This window comes from Mirounga angustirostris, unplaced genomic scaffold, assembly GCF_029215605.1.
Source record: "Mirounga angustirostris isolate CCGP_5_RB_7025 unplaced genomic scaffold, mMirAng1.0.hap1 SCAF_2, whole genome shotgun sequence".
Lineage (NCBI taxonomy): Eukaryota > Metazoa > Chordata > Mammalia > Carnivora > Phocidae > Mirounga > Mirounga angustirostris.
In genome coordinates, this window is record NW_026991710.1 from 175,707,461 (window position 1) to 175,731,586 (window position 24,126).

Below are 24,126 nucleotides of genomic sequence, written 5' to 3' on the forward strand. Positions count from 1 at the left end.
GCCCCACATCGGGCTCCCTGCTCGGCAGGAAGCCTGCTTCTCCCTCTCCCACTCCCCCTGCTTGTGTTCCCTCTCTCGCTGTCTCTGTCAAATAAATAAAATCTTTAAAAAAATAAATAAATAAACAAAAAATAAAAGGGAACATAAGTAAGAGTAGCTGATATGCAAAGTACTATATTAGTAAAAAGTATAAGAAAAGTACTATATTGGTAAAAAGTGTAAGAAAAAAATTCAGAATGTTTTAACCTTAGAAATTCTTTTATAAGCACACTGGTTTTTGCAGAGTTTGAAATTAAAGATTTCACCTTGAGTCAAAGGTTAAAGATGAGCTTCTAATTTTTCTCCAATTCTATTTTGGCTCACCAGAATTTAAAAAAAAAAAAAAAGGAAGGATAAAGGAAAGGAAAGGAAAAGGAGACCTAAACCTAAAGTTCCAAAGCCTGGAAGGCAATTTGTTATTATTATTATTATTTTTGAATCCCCTTAGACTGGCTGCTTACTGGACTGGCAATAGGTCGCAGTGGTTTATTTCAATGTGCAAATGTAAATGGGGATTTCAGTGTTTCATTTAGCTATTATAAATCCCCCAAATCCTTACTTCTATAAATGATTAGGTAAAAGTAATGGGATAACCATATTGGAATACACAGTCAGAATTATTTCATGCCAAAGTCTAGCCTAAAATTGCTGTTTAAAAGAACTGTCCGTGATGCTGGAAATATTCTTTATCTGGGCTAATATAGTAGCCACTAGTCATATGTGGACAGAGCAGGTCTGGAGAAAAAAGTACAATCTTCTGAAAGGATGTTTTAAAATGCTGGTTTATAAAAGCTGCTATCTGACATTAACTGTGACATAAATACTGCCAATAGTTTACAATTTAAACTCTATTAATGTAAACTATTGGCAACTACTGACTTGGGAGCTGGAAGTGCAGGTCCCTAAAAGTGGATCTTAAACCTGGTATAAACAGGTGTATTTAAATGCATCTTTCAAATGTTACCCAGATGAGAACGCCAATAACTTAGTATACATCCTATATGACTGATGCATTCTTTTAGGAGTCATTACACCTATAACCTGGAATCGTTGAGTAAATGTAGGTATAATCAAAAAGTTCAGCTAGTACATGGTCCACAGACTATAGATATATAAGTTTCTCATAGGAATATTAGTTAAAAAAATTATATCCTTTTCCAAACAAAAAAACAATTCCTATTTTCAAAACCTTTCTAAGGGCAAGATTTTATCATCTAATTCTACTGTCTGTATTATTTTTCCAGATCAATAAAGAATATTAAGAATTAAACCAAAAAGTTCTGGCATGTTCTACGTTACACATTTAATTACCTGTATGTTTTATCTTCCAAACAAACTTTTAAGAAGAATTATCAAAATAACTGAATAAAATATTACATTTGTGATTCAGTATTTAATTTTATCTTTTACCAAAAGTCATATATTCTAATTGCAGTGATTCAGAAGACATTTAAAAAGCATTCATGGATCTAATCTGCTTAATTTATTCAATCCTTTCTTCTCCCTTTTGTCAATTATCTCTAAATTTATGCATAATATTATTAGAAATTTTAATGTGATAGCTATCTGTTTGCCCGATTTATGGTTACAACTTATAAAATCTAACTTAAAATTCAGCACTAAATGGTTCTTGGTAAAAGTGTAAGAAAAAATTTAGAATGTTTTAACAAAAATCACACCTTTTAGAAATTATATTAGAATTTACTGAGAAGGCAGAAAGAGGTCCTAGTCAAAGCGTGATCATTTTCTTTAAGTAAATGTTCTATTGCCCTGTAGAAACAGAAGTTACATGAAATCATGTTTTTCATAGTTCAAGCTTGCAATTCTATAATAGGAAATTTCATTCCTTTAGATCTTTTTAGTTTCTACGGTAAAGGTGCCCTAGACAGGGCTTACTTCGAATGTCTCAAGATCACCAGCTAAGACTAAAGTAGAATGATACTATCTACGAATAAGCTAGCATGAGGAAAGTAAATCTCAATTAGCAGCTTTTAAAATGTGGCAAAGATACTCTTATGAGGCTGGTTAACTCTGATTCAGCTCTAACAATACATATGAGCTCCACAAGCCTAGGAAGTTCCCTATTTCAGAATATAGTTGTGATTCTTAACTGTGCTGTACTTTTGGGGGCCCTTCAGAAATTTGTGGGGTTTATTTTTGTCTTCTAGTGTTGTTTTAGCCATGCTATTACTATTACAATAATTATAAATTATTTAACTGTAACTTACTGTCATTTTCCCTTTATATTATAGTTAGGGCATTTAATTTGGGGCTTGGGGAAGGTATCTGTATGGTTAGGTCACATTATCTATAAATTTCATTTCTGGATAAGAAAAGGGGATATTATAAAATATTCATTATGACAAGACGGGCACTGTGTCTGATGGAGTAAAGAAATCCTGGGTTATAGGCAGAAGTAACTAGGACTTCAGATTCCTCGTCTGTAGCCTTCCTTCTCCATTTTACTCTTCCAGTTTGTTATGTCATTCTAGAGCAGATATAACCCACAGACAAAAAGAAAGGGATGGGAAACAAGAGCCAATTATACCAAATTAATTTTGTATCTAGCTCACCATTTTTCAATAGCTAGACTGTGTTATTTCCTCTAACTGGGGGGCTTGGGAAACTAATCAACTTTCATAGCAGTTCTTTGTTTAATCTCCCTCAATAAATTAAATAGATAAAATATCTAATGTTGTACTAGGTAGGCATTAATATTCAACAAGATTTTATAATTATATTTAAGCTAGAAAAAACAAGATAATCTCCTAATGATGCAATGAAGTTAAGAAATACAAAAAAGCAGGTCAGACTATCACATATGTATGAACAATTAATTAAAGATCATTACCAGGTGAATGATTTATTTTCTCTATTTGATAGATTTTAGAGCTGTCATAATTCCACACTGTTTATATGAGCTTTAAGTCACCTTTGATCATAGCACCCATGAGTCAGGTTTTCAATTTAAAACTAAAAAAAAAAAAAAAAAAAAAAAAAGAGAGAGTATATGCCTCCTTCTCATGACACCTACCTCACTCCACCAAAAACGTTGATAGGGAGGGTCTCAGGCTAAACTGCAAGCAAGGAAAGGTATGAAAAATATTCAGGCAAAGAAAGCATTCCAAAGAGCTACTTAAAACAAGTGGTGCAAAGTTTGTCTGTTTATATCAGTGGACATGAAACGGGAAGCACAGAATGTACTGCTTATTTATCTCACCGCTTAGAATCTGCTGCACAGCTTCGTTCCCCATCTGTGCCGCTGTAAAGCCTTGTAAAGAGATGATGGAAGGATCAGAGCCGTAGCTCAGCAGGAGGCGGCAGGTCTGCAGGTGACCTGCGAGGGCAGCTCTATGCAAAGCAGTCTGACCCAGGGTGTCCAGTGCATTCATCTGAAAAATCACCGGGTGGGCACAGAGAATTGAGTATCTACTTGTTCCATTTTACACCCTAGCAAATAAATATTTTATTTTAATTTTATTTATTTTATTTTGCTTTGTTTTGTTGTTATGTTATGTTGTTACGTTATGTTATGTCACCATATAGTACATCATTCGTTTTTGATGTAGTTTCCATGATTCATTGTTTGCGTATAACACCCCGGTGCTCCATGCAATATGTGCCCTCCTTAATACCCATCACCGGGCTAATCCATCCCCCCACCCTCCTCCCCCCTAAAACCCTCAGTTTGTTTCTCAGAGTCCACAGTCTCTCATGGTTTGTCTCCCCCTCCAATTTCCCCCCCTTCATTTCTCCCTTCCTTCTCCTAATGTCCTCCATGCTATTCCTTGTGTTCCACAAATAAGTGAAACCATATGATAACTGGCTTTCTCTGAGTGACTTATTTCACTTAGCATAATCTCCTCCAGTCCCATCCACGTTGATGCAAAAGTTGGGTATTCATCCTTTCTGATGGCTGAGTAATATTCCATTGTATATATGGACCACATCTTCTTTATCCATTCATCTGTTGAAGGGCATCTCGGCTCTTTCCACAGTTTGGCTATTGTGGACATTGCTGCTATGAACACTGGGGTGCATGTGGCCCTTCTTTTCACTACATCTGTGTCTTTGGGGTAAATACCCAGTAGTGCAATTGCTGGGTCATAGGATAGCTCTAATTTTAAATTTTTGAGGAAGCTCCACACTGTTTTCCAAAGTGGCTTTACCAACTTGCATTCCCACCAATAGTGTAAATAAATTCTTATGAGAAAAATAAACTGTCGGGGCGCCTGGGTGGCTCAGTCGTTAAGCATCTGCCCTCAGCTCAGGTCATGATCCCAGGGTCCTGGGATCGAGCCCTGCATCAGGCTCCCTGCTCAGCGGGAAGCCTACTTCTCCCTCCTCTCTCACTACCCCTGCTTGTGTTCCTGCTCTTGCTATCTCTCTCTCTCTCTGTCAAATAAATAAATAGAATCTTCAAAAAAGAAAAAAGAAAAATAAACCATCAAAAGCGTCCTGAAAAATGCCACAGACTATTTACTATTAACTTTTGGTTACTGCTTCTGAAAAAAATATCAGTTTCTTAGTTATCCTTCTCTGACTGCCTTATTGAAAATTACAACATCCTCATCCCTGCCCTGAATAACTGTCTTCCTGTCCATCTTCCACTCCCTGCCACTCCCCTCAACAATTAGAATGTAAGGTCTCTGAGGGCTGGGACTCCGATGTTCACTGCCTGCCTCATCCAAGATGTACGTGAAATACTTTTGGATGAATGGGTTTTACCTAACTTGCTCCCGTAACATAAAGACAACAGAACATGTAAGCCAAGACAGTCAAAGTAGTTAATTACATTTCTTTTCTAATTTTAGTAAATAATTTTAATAGAATACCCTCATTACTAACCTGAATTACTAATGCCTCAATTACTAACACATTTAACCCTCAGCAAAAAAAATTTAAATTTTCAAATGTTCCATTTTTAAAACTTCAAAGAGTTATAAAGGAAGAATAATTTAGCTAGTTTTAAGATAACATTCAACTTTGGCATCAGCTTCATAATTTGATCAAACCTGTTTTCCAGGATGCCCCAGTAAATACCTTCTATTCCAATCAGACCAAAGTCCATGTTCATTGTACATGCTGATTCTTTCAGAGAAGCCCTTCTTTCTGCCTTTCTGGATTATGAAATCCAGTGCAAGTCTCATCTTTCTTAAGAAGTCTTGATTACTTGAAGGCTTGGTGATTACTACCTTTCTGAATACCCATGTCAAGTTAGTACTATCTTACAAATTTTAACACTGGGCTAGTTTTTGTTATGGCTATTGAGATTATGGATTATATTATATAGGTTTTTCTGAGTTTTCTAGAAAGCTCCTCTTCAGGGCATACAGTAAATTTTCAAATACATGCTAGCACATTATTCTAAGCATTTGTGCACACCCACCAAATACAAGATTAAGGAAAGAAAAGATTTAAGACGACTGATCTCCATGTCTCAGTCTTTCATCATTTTAAGTAAGGCTGTCACACTTGTTCAGGCAAGGGTTCATCTAAATTCTTAATGGTGTTTCACAAAATTTGCCATGAAATACTGATATATTTAATTAGATCTCATTTGCCAGTGGAGAAGCGACTGTTTATACAAAGGCGACATAAAAGCACAGCCATTAGCATGTATTGATGGAAAACATAAGCTACCAAAGTAAACTTCTTGACTTTCTTTTTCTTTGTTACCTCACCACAAGAGAAAAACTTAAAATTGGGAACATTCTAATCATTAACATTTTTCTGGAAATTTGACAAGAAACCCACTAAATTATTTAATTGTAGTGACAGAAATCCTCAGTATAGCTTGTTAAATCATAGGAACATGGTCGAGAATTACTACTTCAAAATACAGATATTACCAAGTTATTTTTCAGCTCAAACTCAGAGACTCTTCAGTGCCTTCAAGTAAACTTGAACGCCTCAGCATGTCATTTAAGACCATCTGTAATTTACTTTTATACTATTTTCCTACTATATTTTTTCATCACAATTTGATAGGCTTGCTAGGCTCCAGCTTTATTAGATTACACTGGAACCCCATTTTATGAAGGTGTTAGTTTCTAAAGTCATTGCAAAAGGTAAAATCTGTCTTTGGTCAACATTATCCTTCCAATGGCAGAGACAGATATAAGGTTTCTTAGTAAATTCAAAACTCGCCAGTTTTACCTTCACTGTGTTAGCAGATCAACTGAACACCGAAGTCATTCAGTATCTTTAAACACTAAAAACACACTATGGGTAAGGAGAGGTTGTCTCGAGATATATGCATGGTGAAACTGAGCACATACAGAAAACAGCAGATTCCCTTCTGTCTCTCACTCACTCTGGGGCATGCACTCATGGAACAAATCTGGGCAAAAATCACCACTCACCAATATTATTTACATTAACTTTCCCTGTTCCTCTCTACCCTCCGTTTTGGAGGGGTGGTCCTGAATGCAGCTCCACTAACACATGCTCATTTCTCTGTGTCATACTTCTTACCCTCGTGTACAGCTGTCAAAATTAGAACCAAGTTGTTTACCTCCTGAAAAGTCTCATAAGGAAGGGATACAACTTACATTTACTAAGCACTTACTGATGTTAGGCTCTGTGCTAGATGCTATATGTAAATTGGAAGCTATTTAAAAGCAGAAATTATGACTTGATCTTAAATGTAATTCTTCCCCTCTGCCCTCCCCAACCCCAGAAATACAAGGTCTAGGACATAGCTTGGAGCTATGTGAATAGCTTATGTGAATAAGTGAAAAATATAGAATATATAAATCGTTATTAGAGTTCATTTATAAAAGGAGTTTTTTATGTCTAGCTGAAAAAAATTCCAACCATTTGATGAGGACTAATTGATAATGCTAGAAAGTTAAAACCTTGATCATATACTGAAGCTTTATGTCCTCATCCCTGTTTATGTATATAAGGCATTTACTCATTTCCATAGATGGTATTATATTCTAGTATCTCAGAAAACTAAACTTTCTTAAAGTACAAGACAGAGCAGCGTAATATAAAATTCTTTGCTTTAGAAAATGTATATATTTTTTATTATGAGAGAATTTTCCCCTCAAACTCTAAATAGTTATCACAGCAACAAAAGAATATCAATGGAGGGCTTTATCAGACAACAAAGATGAAGCACTGCGAGAAGCCGTAGAAAAGTATCAGCGATATTTAACAGACGTACTCATTCCACAGAAACAAGCAGGATAACAAAACTACAACAATTTGGTGATACTTTGTACAACCCAGAGAATGAACAAGAATGGATGCCAGGGAAAATATTAAATAGACACTCGACAAGGGTTTTTGTGAGGAAAATTCTCATTAGAACATGTCCTCATTAGAAGCAAATGTCAAATTTCTCAGATTCCCTAATCTAAGGACTCCAGGCTTGTCCTTCTATGGTCAAAAGGTGCCTGAGGCAGCTCTAGGCCATCAACTCCATACTCCAAAGCCAAAAAGGATATTTTATACATCTATTGTAAAAAAAGAAGAAACCTTTCTCAGTGGACTTCCTACAGCGAGGGCCAAAGATGCCTCCCAAACTGATGCCTATACGAGTCACAAGCAAGGAGAATAAGATTACTAACACTGTTTCAGACCCAGGCTTCTGTGAAGCTCCCAAATCTGAACAAAATAGAGTTCCACAGAGGAAGTTAGCAAGCTATGATCCATGGGTTAATTCCAACCAGCTGACTATTTTTGTACTGCTTGCAAGTGAAGAATGATTTTTATATTTTTAAGTGATTGCATTTAAAATGGCTATGTAAGTACCCACAAAGCCAAAAATATTTACTATCTGGACTTTTGAGAACATGCTTGCTGATCCCTGTTCTGAAGCAAAGAAAGGGAACAATGATTGCTGGATGGGAAATCGGCTGTCAGTTGGAACCATTTCTGATTCAAAATTGAAAATAAAAATTAAGGCCCCTAACTTCCTCTTCTATTTAACTTTATCAACACTTTAATAGTCTGCCTTTGTTTATTCTTTTATCAACCAGTCATGGGATACAATCAGGGCTCTCTACAAAGTGGTCAATCTATTCTTTTTCCCTCCACGTATGTATTCTGAAGTGGTTCAAGGCAATTAAGTCCAAAATGTATGCGCTTTCCAAGGTAGGTGACAAATTTGTTTTTAGAGGGCAGCAGTAACTATTTTATAGGACTACAGGTCAATCCCCGTTCCCTGATTTTTTAAACGGGTCACCTGGCAGGATTTGCATTGCTGCTCTAAGTCAGTTTCACAGTGAAAAAGGGTGATATTGTGGAGCTAGTGTAATTATATTTCATTGTGATCCCAGAGAGTTATAGGGAACTCTAATTGTTTAATGGTTCCCATAAATCTGGATTTATTACTCTACCACCATTCTATAAGTTATATAAATGGGAATTGGTAGTAATTCACTCTATTGATGGAGAAATACAGGAGATTAAATGACTTGAGCATGTTATCCACAAAATCTATAATTGAAAACACTGAATAAAAGGGCCAACTAAAGACCATGACAACCTGAAAGTCATGACAACATTGTTTTTTTGTCCTCTCGGCTTTGGCAATTTTCACTCACACATTGACAATTTTTCACTCAGTCAAAAACAGGCTTAACAACATTTAAAATATTCTTTATAAGAATTAAACTTCTAAAAAAAAGAAATAAACCAAAAAATACAATCTAGTATTATACAAATAATTAAGCACTTAAATGGTCATTCAAGCTGAGATAACCAAATAAGTGAGATTGCCACTCACAAGGATTCTTCTAAGAACTTTCAAATTAAATAGCTATACTTACATACACACACACACACACAGCTCTCCGTAAGTTTTGCTTTTAACCTAAAAAAAAGAGATTTTGTATATACCATCATTAATTTATTATTCATATTTTAAGGAGATACAATTTTAATTCTTTTAATTTAATTCTATATATATATATAAAATCTGGAATCACCAACATACGTACTTCTGGAACAAAATAGGGAGTGTTACATCAATTTTTCTGATCAAGTCTTCTTTAGACCTGGTCTAAAGAAAGGGAACAATGATTGTTGGATGGGAAATCGGCTGTCTGCTGGAGCCATTACTGATCTTTAAAATGATACAAAACCTCTATTCCCCTCCATCACAATCTCTACCAGCTGGATATGATAGAGGATGTCACCAAAGATTCTTACCATTCAGCACTAAGGAGATTATTTTCACCGAAGTACAGAAACTGCTTCAAACAAGAAAAATGCTACATATAATGTGTGGTAATGTGTGCACAGGACTGGCTTGAGATACATATTCAGAAGGTGTCAGAAGAAAAACCTATCTGGCAGTTTTAGAGACAAAACATATTCCCCTTTCCCCCCTTGTATCTGGAGATAGAAACCTGAGGTAAGCGTTTTTCTATTTCTACTTGAGTAGTAATTAATGATTTGCCTATAGAGGGTAATTAGATAAATGATATAAAACCACAATGGCATTTGGCCTGAAATATATAGGATATAAAAGTATGGTTCAAACACGCCTAAACAATCCTGGAAACCAGCATGCAGACTATAAGGAAATGGCTGAGGGGAGTCTCTCAATATTCAGTCAGTGTGAATAGCCTAGTCTCAAAGTGTTAATCTCGAAACTGAGTTCATCTCTCTCCTAAACTCAAAGGTATCATTGTCCATATCACTCATTTGGTAATTAATCACGAACTATTCTGTGATATTTCTGTAATTAATCATCTATTGTTAACTCACATTGTAATTCTACTTTAGCTGTTCAGCAGGGTACATCTCAATCTAAACTGGATTTCAAGTAACCTCAGAGTTGAAAACAGTCTCTGTATTCTTTTAGCTAGAATGACAATGTACTTCCCCCCTAAATCAGGCCACTTTGAAAGTGAAAGTGAAGAGTAAAAAGAAAAATAGTAGGCTTTCATAAATCTGCAAGAAAGGAGTAAAAGATAGGAATCTGAAATAGGTCTATGTCCTGGTGGACAGATTATAATAACCTAGGGAACAGGTGGCAGGCACATTATAACTTCTTAGCTTGAAGGTAAGAAACATTGTCTTACTATCATCCCTTTTTACAAAAATCTTAAAAAGCTAATTTTGTTGAGTACTGCTAAATCATTATGCCAGATATTATGCACATACCTTGAATCTCCATTTCTGTAATTGGCTTTCCAGAAGACAGTAGTTTTCTAGGAAGTATTTATCTTTCTGAAGCAGGATTCTGTGCATGCCACCTGCCTATTCAAAAATTTCCAATGGCTCTCCAAGTATTATGAGAACAAAATCAAAACTCTCCAATTGAAAACTACCAAGACCTTGTTCCAATAGATCTCCTTCAAGATTTCCATTATATTCTTCTTTTCAGTAACTTCTGGACTCACTAATCATAACTTCTAACTCCTCTGCCTTCCTGATTGAGTTATTATTTAAAATGTATTATTTGTATTTTGCCAATTTCTATATGTCTAATTCCTGAACATTCCTAGCTGAAATCCCACTTTCCTCATGAAATTTCTCTAATCTCTCCCCCGGCCTGTTACTACCAGTAGAATAACTATTCTCTGAATAGCAGTCTACCTGTATTTTTCTTATATACATCACTTTACAATTTATACAATAGCTATTCAATTTGACTGCGTTGGATAAGACTATTATTAATAGATTTTAAGTCCCTTAGAAGAAGACTCTTGATCAAATTCAAACACACCCCCTAGTAACCAGTACAATGCCTTGTACAAGCGGTGTTCAAAAATGGTTGGTAAGTGGATGGTTCACGAGAACAATAAATTGGTAAATCCTGGTGATAAAGGATACTATTTTTATCATACTAGTGTGTATACCGAGCAAACACTAGACTATTAAAATATTCCCTTTTTTTAAAAAAAGATTTATTTGAGAGAAAGAGCTCGAGCGCACGTGTGTGCGTGGGAGGGAAGGGAAGAGGAAGAGGAAAAGAGAAAATCTCAAGCAGACTCCCCTCTGAGAAGGAGCCTCACACAGGGCTCTATCCCACCACCCTGAGATCATGACCTGAGCCTAAATCAAGAGTCGGACGCTTAAGTGACTGAGCCATTTAGGCACCCAACTATTAAAATATTCTCTAACCAAAAAACATGCATTCTTCTTTCCCTAGAAATTTGAAGGGAAAAAAAGTTAATGTCAGTGTTGACAAAATTGTTTAATATTGAAAATAACGGACTTATTTTATCTGTGGTAAGGGTATAATTTAATTTGATTTTAAAGTTTTACAGATATACACAGAGCATTGTTATCCATGGTGGGATGGACATAGTTAAAGCCTCTCCTGTGAGGGATGAAATAGACAAAATAACCACAATTTAATTCTTAACTAAAATTCTGACACAGTAATCAATATTTCACTTTAAAAGGTTTGTTTTCTTTTTTAAAAGAGTTATTTGAGAGAGAACGCGTGAGCACAGTGGGGGGAGGGGCAAAGGGAAAGAGAATCTCAAGCAGACTCCCTGCTAAGCATGGAGCCCAACGCAGGGCTCTCGATTCCACGACCCTGAGATCATGACCTGAGCCAAAACCAAGAGTCGGATACTTAACCGACTGAGCCACCCAGGCGCCCCACTTTAAAAGGGTTTTAATCCTTTTATGTGTTGTGAATCCACTATGGAGTATCAAATTTGTCTAAGAAGTTAAATTTCAATATAATTTGAAAGACATGAAACTAGATTGTTTACTAGCTGAACTCGAACTTATTAAAAGGGTACTCACCTTCTCACATGCCCTAACTGTCTGAGAAACAACTCCCCGAGCATAGCTGATTAGACTAGCAGGAGTCAATCTAATGGCCATGAGCACAAACTGCAGCCTCATTCAGATTCTCCCCTTCTTGTCCCTGAGACTCAGGAGAGACAGTAGCTGCAGGTGGTATATTTCTAAGCCAAAGACACATAAAGGAGGGGCTGAAAAGCCTATATTTAGGCCATAGAGAAGTAAAACAAAAATACAGTCTATAAAAAGAATAATGAAACTAATGAACAAAGATCAACAAAGAAAAGAAACCAAGCAACTGCAGAAAGAGAGACGGAAAATGCAGTCAAGGTACCCAACAGTTTACAAATTTCTTGCTCTAGTCTTTTGTGAATCTCAGCTACTATGGGTTATCTCAGAAAAGTAGTAAGCATACATTTATATAAGTATAAAACAGATTTCCATTTATGCTTACTCTAGATTCAATTGATCTGTTACTAGTAACTAAAATGTCTCTGAAGCACTGGCCCCTTTGCTCTTTATGCTGATATGCTCAAACGGCAGATATGTGAACTTTAAATCTATAGCTTTGAATGCATTTTATTTAACATCTTTGGGCTAATAGAAACTGCTTATCAACCCACCTCTAGAAAGGCATTAATCAAATCCTTATAATGAGCTAACACATTTCCCCAAAGTGAGCAAAGACTCTTCATCACTTCTCAATGTGAGAAATAAGCCCATTTAATGCCAATTACTATTGACACAATTTCTTCTTACATACAATATAAATAAATCTGTCAAATTAAGACAAATGAACAATCAAAAGAAATTTCTCCATGTTCCACACATTTAACAGATGCTCGAGTAATGACAAAATAGCAGTGCTTTTATATAATATGAAAGAAAGCACTTTTGAATTAAACCTTTCATTTTTAGGTGTTCATAATACCATATGCAACTGGGACTTAAGTTCTACTTAATAATGATAGCAGACAAAGCAGTAGCAGTAGAATGCCAGGGTAGCTAACAATAATAAGAAAAAAACCTGCCATACGAAAGATAAAATCTTCATGTCTCTCCTATTTAGGCTTTACAGCAATCTTGTAAAGCTGGGGGTTGATAGAGATAATTAATTTTTTTTTAGAAACAAAAATTTACTCCACTATAAAAGTGGATTTTTCAAATGAGTTGGCTAATACCCCCATTTTCTTATAACCCTCCTTTTTACTGCCATTTGCTTTCTATTCTTTTTCTGAACATTGCCTGCTTGCCCCTCCAGATTCCTATCTATCCTCCACCCTGCTCTGTGTCCTGGGAAACTCACTTATATGGATCATATCAATGAACTCTTTTGGTCTTTAAGTTCTTATTACATTTGGCTAATGGGAGGCAATGGCAGGAGACTGGTGGGGAGCAGGAGTGCGAGAGGCAGGGGTTAGATATACCCTCTCAAAGTGCTGTCAGGGGGCCTTCTCTAGATAGCTACCTTCTTCTGCTTCCAGGGACCTCTCCCTTTCCTTGCCCCTCAGGCCCAAAAATGATAATGTCTCCCCACCTGCTATCCCTTGCTCATATCTTTAAATCTTGCCCAACTTTGCTTATTATTCCTTCATTAAACTTTCCTCAAATTATCCACTTTGCGTGTGCTGTTTATTGCCAAGACCCTAATGAATACAATTCTCTATCCCTGTATCTTTGGAACACCTCCTTCTAAAGCTGCCAAAGCCTTTACATAAAAATTGCCCAGTTAAATGGCCTGCCTACCTTGATTTCTCCCTGTAGCACCGATCACCTGTTTCTTCTTCATACTGCTATTACACGCAAATAGACATGTGATAGACCTGTCAGTTTTCTCTTCCCATTGCTGCTCTTTAAACACGGTAATCTGCAAAGGTCCTTTCCTTAACTCTAAACTCATCTCTCTCCATATTTTCTCTACCAGGACCTTGCGACACGTGATTACTATATTGATGGCTTTCCAAAAGATCTCTCTAATCCTAGACTGCTTTCGTACTCTAGTGCTATATTTTCAACCACTAGTTTTATCTACGTGTCCCTATATCATATCAACTCTAAGTACAAAATTATCAAGGCAGAGGAAACCAGTATTTCTCTCTAGCTTTCTTACTTCCCTGAACTGACCACCAGTTTCTAAGTCCACTCTAGAGCCCTATTCATTTCCATATATATAATTATTCCTTCATAAGTGGCTTTCATCTTTCTCTTCCTTCTTAATTGCTAATGCCACTAAATTGCAGTCAGGATTAGCTTCAAGTTTGGTAACTGCATAAACTTTCAAACTGGTGTCTTCCACAGTACCTAGCACACAGTCTTAATCATTTTGCATTACAGTATTTGTTGAGTTAGTGGATCAAAACAAATTATAAAGGAACTGGTTTATAAAGCTTATATAAAAATTTAGATAATTAAGGGAAATATGCAATATGTTTGGAAAGACAAATATGGAAAAAATACAATGCTCATATTTACAAGTAACCAAAGTATTGCTTGTATGCCAGGTACTAAACTATGTACCTATATATACATAGCTCATTTAATTTTTACACACACACACACACACACACACACAAATGCTCATAGAGGAGGTATTAACACCTACATATCACTGATAAGTCAATTAAGGTTCCAGGAAATTAAGTTCAAGTTCACAAAACTAGAAAGTGGAGGACTGTAAACTGTAAAGTATGTCTGCCTATGTTACATTCACCATATGTTTAGTTTAACATGCATGGTGAACCTGAACTTTATATTTATCATCAAGCTTTGAGCAAAAGAAAGTTTTGGCTTATGTAAATATTACTAAGTTCTAGCTGTCTAAGTAAGATAAATTAGTTAATGGTATTAGATCTCCCTATCAAATTCTCTGCCTTTTCTGATTTACTAGGCTTCGCTTGGGAACTTGACATGAGGAGGGGCAGGAAGCAGGGTGGTGGAGACAGTGTAAGGGGGCTGAGTCCTAATTCAAGCACCTCATTCAGAAGGTGCTTTTAGAATCAAATGGAAAGCATAAGTTGTCTAAAAATCAAATTGAAACCGTGAGTTCTCCAGAAAGGACACTAAGCAAGCAAACACTGGGGCTCAACAGTAGCTAAGCTGGATTTTTACAGTAAGTTTTTACTAACACATTAGCCACCAGATAAACCAACCCTGACGGACAGCAGCCTGCCTTGAAACCAGGGAGTAAGCGAGTGGGAGGATGGCAATTGGTATTTATTGGTTCATAGCCCTGATTAAATATGATTTTTTTTTTCTATTTTAAAGCACCTAATAGTAGGAGTTCTCGATTTAGATTAACTGTAGTGGAAGGGCTAAGGAGGGTAAACTAGTCTAAAAGTCATTCTCTATCACTGACAAGGTGTTTAAAATTACATGTGCTCCAGTGATGGATTGAGACACTATTGATGAGAATGTACTGTGAACACAAATAGCTGAAAAAGATTGAGAACCACAAACCTTGAGTAATGCTGACTGGGACAGCTTATAAAATAATGTTATTTTTCACTGAAATTTCATGAAACAAAATGACTCATGGGAGACAACAAATAGGTATTTTCCAAAAATGAAGGGCATTGTTCAGGTTTTTCAAGAACAAGAACATTATAAATGCTATAAGCTATTTTTTAAAAAATAGGTCAATGATAAACATACAATGCTCTTAAGTATAGCAGAGAGCCCACTTAGCTTAGTATTTTCTGCTTGGCAGAGCAACTAGACATTACTTATATAACAATGCCCTAGTCGTACCCTCAAAGTAGGTAATAAATCTTAGAACTCTGTTCCCTTTTGTTCCAGTTCACCCTCACCTTTTCAAATAAAAACACCAATGGTCCTTTTAAAGCAAGGATACCCAAATTTTTGGATCGTGAACCTTATGAGTGAAAAAATGTTTTGAGAACCCGTTCAATAAATATATGTGCCCATTTGTAAATTGTAACAAACAGTGCTATACTAATATATGATAGATGCATGTAAAAATTACATAAAAAGAGAATTATAAAGGATGGGAAAGAGATGAAACAATTAAAACTTTTAAAAATATTTTAATTACTAATTTAGAAAATATCTTTTGGCTCAATTAAAAAAACCTTAAAAAAATCTTGTAAAAAATTGTGAGGTAGATTTGAGGGTCTGATTCTAAGTCCATTTTCAACAGCTTGTCCCATTGATCACATTGGCTCAAAAGATGTGACTGAGACATGGTAGAGCCAATGGGAAAATGTGCATTGTGACCAATGCCTACTAAATAAAAAGTTTTATTTTTAATGCCATTTACTAATTTTGCTAAGGTTTTAATTGAAATTCTGCTAGTAAATTGCATCTTCCTTGATGTTTTCTAATAGATTCAAAAACCACCTAAACACAAATTAAGAAACACTTTAAAACAGGTTAGAAAATTCTGATTTCAAGTTTTTTAATTATATGTAGATAAAACAGCTGGGTGATTTACACCATTTTTTGGCAAAAAAAAAAAATTCACAAAACAGTGGACATTTTCTAAAAATCTATTCTCAAATGTCTTCTTCATTTTTTGAAGTTTCTTTAAAAATGCAGTCACTTTCCCATTTACTCAAATATGCATAAAATATGTAATATTTGCCTTCAAGGGTTTGACTATGTTTCTTTTTTTAAAAAATACTTACATACAAGTAAAAAAATACCTACACACATGCCATTTGTCATCACAGATGATGACAAATTTTCAATCCTCTTATTTTCATTAAAAAAAAAAAAGGCACAACAACTAAGTATGACAATTCCTGAAAATACTAATTCATGAAATAGTCAGATAATCTCTTTATGCTATAAGACTGTCATTCCCTCGGATTACCAACAATGTTATTTATGAAGGATCTACCATTTAGGATAGTACCCATAAATCTACTCATTTAGGCATGTGTAAAGTGCGATATGTGACAACAGGCTGAAAGTGAACAGATGAGTGAGTTTGTCAGTGTCAATCCTTTGCTACTCAGACTCCCATTCTTCCTCAGGAAACACCTTGAGCTGACTCAGACAGGCTGACACATGGACCTAATGAGGGAGCCAGCATAAATCTGTGTATTGAATATTAGCAGATGTTAATTTCTTTATTCAGAAATAAAGAAATTACTATCTTAATAAATTAAAATTCTAATATTTTTTCCTGTCCCCAATGGCTCATCTTGTATGTTCCATAGAGTGTCTACTTTGGAGACTTCTACTTTAAAATACATACTCTTGAGGATTTAAAAATTTCCAATTTCAAGTCACCTCTGAAAAACAACCAGTTTGCTTCCTTCCTCCCTCAAGCAATTCATAATTTCAGACAATGCCAACAAAAATGGTTACCCCAAAAATTCGTATTTCTTTAGTGTCGAGGTTATTTGAGAAAATTATTATCATTACCAGTTTGAAGGAACAAAAATGTTCTTTAGAATAAGGAGCAATATTCTGACTATCATTTACATAAATTATTCCGATAAACCATCAATGCTGTTGACTATCAAAATCCCTCAATTCCAGTATTATTGTAAAACAATGTAAAGTTAAATGGATTTTGAATGATATGACTGTAGCTACATTTTATTGCTTTACAGAAGAATGGCAGTAAAGTACAATAAAACACAGGTAATTATTTTTATTAGTAACAAGATTTAAATCACCTTTAAAAGAGAACAGGTGACTTCAAATACACGGTAACAGTCCTTTACAAAATTCATTTTTCCAGGAAAATCCGAGAGAACAGTAAGAGTCTTAAGAGCAGCTAGGCTACTCAACTCCAAGTCTGACAGTTTATTTCAGGTGTGCGTCTTACCTTTGCTCCATGCTTATGCAGAACTTCCATGACGTCATTGTGAGCTCTTTCTGCTGCAACGTGCAGGGGAGTCATGAAACTATGGAGAGGAGAAAAGGAAAAGGAAATTTCCTAGTTTTGTTGCATTTCCCTTTTAAAAACCATACTACTCCCTCTGCAATTACACTTACTCTTTATTCTTTTCATTAACATTCGCTCCTTTTCTAAGTAAAAGTTCTGTCACTTGTTTTCGTTTGGGATGCAGGGAGGCCACAGCACAGTGCTATAAAGTAAACACAACTAAGTTAATAAAATAAACTTCTATTTAAAAGAGATACCGGAATTAAATAGCATCTGCTGACTATTTAGGATATTGTTCTGTCAAAACATACTTATATATTTTACATTATGGAGATGATCAAATTCTTTCTAAATATACTGGAAGTATAAGACATACGCCTTTAAACCAAGGTGAAATCATCTTAGTTAAGCATTAAGAGAGACTTTGTTTCTTTTCCTTTGGCCAATAAGTAATTATCCAATATATACTTATTTGGAGGTATCAGAATGCTGCCTCTCCAAAGCTACAAATACTCTTACCTGAATTAGTCAATCCTTCATTAGGTTGTCAGCCACATAAATCAACAGTTCTCAAACTCTGCCCGAGAGCTACTCCTAGCACTATAAGCCTATATGCCCAGGGACAGGCAAAAAGGCAATAAACTTGAAGGAGCTTAGCAGAAGACGTATTCTCAGAAATTTTATGTTTTATCCTATATTTGTATAATTTTTGCATTCAACTTTGTTTTATATAAATGTTTGTATTAAAATTTTAAGAGTAAAAACCTACTTACTAATGAATAAAACAAACACTCCAAAAAAGCAGGTCAGATTTACTCTGCTGCTTTGCGTTATCTCCTGGCATAATGCTGGAGAGTGTGAATGTATCTGAATCCCAGTTCAAGAGTCATGTATTTAAGGATACATACAGTTGGCCCATTTCAGTTTGTTGACTCTTTTAATGTCATTTTCAGCAAGAAGTGACTATAGCTTGACTTTTCTTGTGCCAGATATATGTGGGAATGTTAACTGAAGCGTATTTACAGGTCTGTGATAGAGGCATAGTGTATGTTTAAATTCTGAATTCAGGAATAATCTTACCAGCCCTATATCTGAAACTTAATGTGGTCAATGACAAGGAAAATAAGCTAATCTTTCTGAAAGTACATTAGAAGAAAAAACATGAAGAGTTTAAAAAACAATTTGTACAGTCTGGAACAAAAAATTTATCATCTTATCATTTTTCTATAATGAATGTAGGAATTCTTTGGATAATTAAGATAATTGCTCCAAAGGATGATGCAAGTACCTTTGAAAATACTTTAATATTCTACAGAAAACAGTCTTTACCTAGCAACATAAAAAAAAAAAGATTCTAAAAAGAAAATCACGTCTTGTATTTTATGAAAGAATTGGCCACAAAAGTAGATTTGCTATGATATGGTTGGGTAAAGACAAAGGTAAAAATAATTCCCAAATCACAGGTAAGCAAATGTCTATTCCCTCACCCATGAAAGCAATCATTTCCTGAACCAAATTTAAAAATCAATGCAACCAACATTAAAATGGCAATTCCTGGCATTTCAGATACTAAAGTTACTTTAAGGTTTCTGAAATGAAAATCATACTTTGTCCCTCCACTACTGTTATAGACCTAAGGAATGGATTAACAATAAAATCTTACCAGCGCAGTTTCATGAGACTGTGGTTGTTTGAAATTAATGATTTCCAAAGCGAGTGTTTTTTTAACTTTGGCTAAGTCTGCTTCTCTGGCCGCTTGGAGTAAAGAATGACCTTTAAATTCATCTGTTAATGAAATAATGGTTGACATAAAAGATTTAAAATCTGTAAAAATCATTTTAGCATGATTACAAATCAGAAAATTATTAATTTTACATATTGCTCTATTTTACCAATAGCAGCAACAGACAGGATGATAAAGGTGCAAAGGATGTATAGTTAATGAAAACTTTTGAAAAATGTATGAAATAAGATGTTTATACTCTCAGAATTCATACAAAGATACTCAATCCAGCTAAGTTTTAAAACATGCAACCAAAAATGTCCACCAAATGGAAACCAGTTATAAACACATATATACTGGAATACTTTATAGCTCTTAAACAAGAAAGGTCTGTACATACTATCATGAAAGTATATATAATTAAATGAAAATTCAAGTAGTAAAAGAGGAAAGACAGGTTGACCCATTTTTTTTGTATTGTTACTACTACCATTGCCACCACAACTAAATATAAGAAATGGTACCAAAAAGGCACTTAGAGAAATAGTCACCAAAATATTAATAGTTTTAGCATAGAAAAGGGAAGAACTGAACTACGGCGAAGTGCCAGAGTTTGATAATTTTTCAAAGAACAACTAATATTTTATTTATTATTTGTATGAGATTTTTTCAAACGTGATTTCCAAATTAACGGCATAAATAAAAATCCAGTACTCTAATTAAAAACGTATAGTTATATTTTCTATTTTACAATTTTGGTTAGTATTTCGATATAACCACTTGCTAACAAAAAGTTGACAATTGTTCTAAAAAGATACAAATGATATGCAACCCAATACATTACATAGCAATCCTTGGCCCATTACAGGTCTTTGTACCTGCCTACTACTGAATTCCTTTCTTTTCCTCTCTCTCCTCTCCTGAGTTCCTCATCTCACTTCCCTCTGTCCCTCAAAAGACAGAGAAAGAGACACACACGCGCGCACACACACACACACACACACATGCCTTAATAACTACTATTATTGTTCAAGGTCTCAGTTTAGATATTCTGGATAAGCCTTCCTGATGTTCCTCATTATTGGGTTAGGATTCCTTCTTATGAAGTCCATTGCACTTGCACTTAGCCTTCTTTCACAGACATATCACATGACTTTATTTGCTATGGTAGTCCTATCACTTAGCATACTGCTTGGTATAGAGCATAGTATGTATTCAATTTGTTGCATGAATGCTGAATATTTATAAGTCATGCTAGGTTCAGGGGAAAAACCATTTTTACAAAACCTCTTGTTTAGTGGTACCTTATCATCACTAAATTCCTCAAAGTACAGGAATTTGAAACTTCAGAACTCAACTTCAAGTTCAAATGAAATAAAAGTAAACCAGTATTTTCAAATAACAAAATTACAGATTTTCATTTTAATGATAAAATTAGGGCTAAATCAAGTGAAAGAATTACCAACTGCCATATATCAGGAGCAGGATTCCTGACAATTACAAAGGAAAGTGATGTACGGAGAACTGATTTCAAATAAAAAGTACAATTTTGCTTTGTCTAGAAAGTCTAGAAGTCTAGAAAAATTTAAACTGGGTTCAAATCATACTGGCTTTTTCTCTGACAAATGTTCTATGGATATCAAAATGATAAAAGCAATTCTACTTTTTCAATTACTCCTTTACGTTCAGGAAAGGTACTCAGAAAAAAATTAAATGGGCAAATTTATGAAAAACAAACAGTAAGACTGCAGTACTAAGGAAATCAAGAAATTAGGATGTAATAATGCAATTAAACAACACGATATTCTCAAAACACAAGAAGTAAAATATTTATTTTTCTTGCTCTTCAGAAAAAAAAGTAAAGATTTCTGCCCAAATTGACTTTCAAATTTAAAATATTTTATTGATGTATACTCAAGAATAAAAAAACCCCAGAGAATGGAAAATCTATCAACAATATAATGGTCCCTCTAAATGCAAAGGTTACATAAAGGTTTGTTTTTAAAAACCTCAAGGAAGAAAAAAAAAAAACCTCAAGGAAGTACTTAAGTAGCTAAAAAGAAGGCAGTAAAACTGCAAATTACTCCAACTTACCCTGAAAACTTAATGTTTATAAAGTGCCCTAAAAGTTTCTCTTTTCAAATGTATTTTGAAAAAAGAATGAAAGCTACTTTCAGTATTTTTACCTCTAGTATGTGCAGAATCCAAACTACCTTGTTCATTTGGCTTCATGGAAACAACACATTAAAAAAAGAGAGAAGAGCAGAAAAAAAATGTGTGTAATGAAAATGTTATAACCCTGGTTATGATCAAAATATTGTTTTTCTTTGTTTCTTGTACAATTTTCTTGAAGAGAACTCTGTAATTGTGAATGCCTAGTGTAAAGCAGCGGACATGATGATGAAAACCAGAGTTAGAGCAGTTCCAACTTTTTAAAATCCTTTTCTTCAAATAATTCCTTGGTAGAATCTTATTTAATAAAATAAAAAATACTGAGAAGGTTGAAAAATCATCAGGGAACTTCTTTTACAAAACTATACAAATTTTCATTAAATCGTATGTGGACAGTGGAATCAGACAGTCTAGTGAAATACACTATAAACTCACAATGATACTCCTAATTGGCAAAATGTTTGAAAAGAAAAAGAAGTTAAAGGTGACAGGGGATAAAGCTGAGCCCTGGGTATAAACTAAAAGAAGGAAATTAGAAAAAGATAAAAAAAAAAAAAGTTTCAAGTTCAATTCAATAAACCTGCTGTGCATAGTGCACAATGCACTGTGTTGGGTTGAGGGTAGATAGACAGATGGGCCCAAACACAAATACCATTAATACATTTTTATTAGGTAACAAAGCACTGTGCACGTGCTAAGAAGACAATAATAAAATGAAAAGTCTTTCTAAGAATTTAAATTTCACTGGGAAGACAGAACATACACATAGAAGAAGGAACTATATGATGCAAGATAACATATGACAAGGGTCATATGAATGGGAGGGAGAATAAAGGCATTTCTACAAGGATTCATTGCTAAGACATCTGCCTAGTTATAATCTGGTTTGTGCTGCCTATAATCTCGTTGATGTCATCTGTTCCAGTACCAAAATAAGTTTAAATTTTTAGTTAAGTAAGATGAAAATTGCAAGTCTTCCTGTTTTAACATAAACCAGCTTAAAATCTGCTTAAGTTTCAATGACATTATCATCATTTTGACTCTGCCTTTTTCTTAAGTTATCATTTAAAGATTTTCTTCAGGCATTTAAGGCATGAAAGGGAATACCAACCAGGGGACCAGTTAAGTATCAGGTAGGTGATGCCTAGTTTAATTTAAACCTGCAATGCCCACAGGTAGAATTAAATATATCTCAGTATTTGATATGACAAGTAAATGTTATGTGGTATCCTGAATGAGATCCTGGAACAGAAGAAAGACTTCAGGTAAAAACTGAGGAAATCTGAGTAGAGTATGGTCTTTAGTTAATAATATATCAATACTGGTTCATTAATTATGGCAAGTATGTCATACTAATATAAGATGTTGATAGGAGGGCAAACTGGATATGGAATATATGAGAACTCTCTGTACTATTTTTATAATTTTTCTCTAAGTCTAAAACTATTCCAAAACAAAAAGTTTATCTAAAAAACATGCACATGTATATATAGGTAATATGTATCAGCATTTGAGAATATTACTTCCACCAAATCATAAACAGGATCTTATTCAAATTGGGGAAAGTGACTGCACTTGGGCTAAAACACACATAAGAAATAGAAACACGACTGTACAATCCTGCAGGGCTTGAGAAACAGTGAGTGCTCAATAATGTTAGATATCAAATATTATTACCCATAGTATAAGAATATAACTCTGTGAGCTCGGAGCATTTTTTTCTGGTTTGTACGCTGTTGTATTTCTGGTACCTGGCATCTAGTAAGCATGCAATAAATGGTTATTGATTGACTCGCCCTCATTAGCCTCAAAAGAAAAGTACAGGATCAGAAATGAGGATTATAAACTAGTGTATATGTAAGAACAGAAGGTTAGTATTTAAGTGGGACAAAAGAGCAGTTTAATAACAAAAATGAGATATTCTAATTTACAGCAAGCAATATTGAGTTTGGGATATAAATACATACAAGTCAATCTCTCCCGGAGCTCAGGAGTTGGAGCCATATCTACAGCACTTTTGCCATGGCAATTGACTAATGTAGGATCAGCACCATGGCTAAGTAGCAAAGAGCAGACTTCCACACGATTCTTGGAAGCAGCCTCATGGAGTGGAGTGAACTGCCAGAGATCCATAGCATTAACACAAGCTCCATGCTGAATCAAGAAAAAAAGTTTTAGGTCAGTGATCATTTCGCTGAAGACATTTATTGCACTGTAAATTTCAGCTATGACTCTTCGAAATGTCAATAAATGTTTTACTTTCTTTAATTTCAGTTTTTAAAAACAATTTAAAATAAAGTGAGTGTTCTAAAAATTTTAAGGCAACAGTGGTATTTTTAAAAAACATTTTATTTTTTTAATACTCTTAACTGGCCCACAAATCACATGAAAACTTATGAGAAGTTAGAAAAAAAGCAAGTAATATTCAGTATTTTAAAATTTCTCTTACCTTTAGTAGCAGTTCTGTGACTTCATAATGTCCATATGAACACGCATTATGAAGAGGCACAAGTCCACTAAATGAAGAAAGGCAAATTAAAGTACTGCAATTTCAAATAATGTATAGTCATTTATCCAAGAAGTGCTAAAAGACAAAATTCTAATAGATCCC

The 24,126-nt window shown here is 34.7% G+C and overlaps 1 protein-coding gene across 2 annotated transcripts in view; it reads right to left on the reverse strand.

The window, feature by feature from the left end:
- The window catches only part of TNKS (tankyrase), a 202,005-nt gene that overhangs the window by 48,825 nt on the left and 129,054 nt on the right, over positions 1–24,126 (reverse strand). For both annotated transcript variants that reach the window (XM_045879767.3, XM_045879766.3), the window contains 6 exons: positions 23,965–24,031; positions 23,483–23,669; positions 19,284–19,405; positions 17,731–17,822; positions 17,561–17,639; positions 3,260–3,431 (listed from right to left, as the gene is read on the reverse strand). In XM_045879767.3, the coding sequence (XP_045735723.1) occupies positions 3,260–3,431; positions 17,561–17,639; positions 17,731–17,822; positions 19,284–19,405; positions 23,483–23,669; positions 23,965–24,031 (719 nt within the window). The remainder of the gene's footprint in view (positions 1–3,259; positions 3,432–17,560; positions 17,640–17,730; positions 17,823–19,283; positions 19,406–23,482; positions 23,670–23,964; positions 24,032–24,126) is intronic.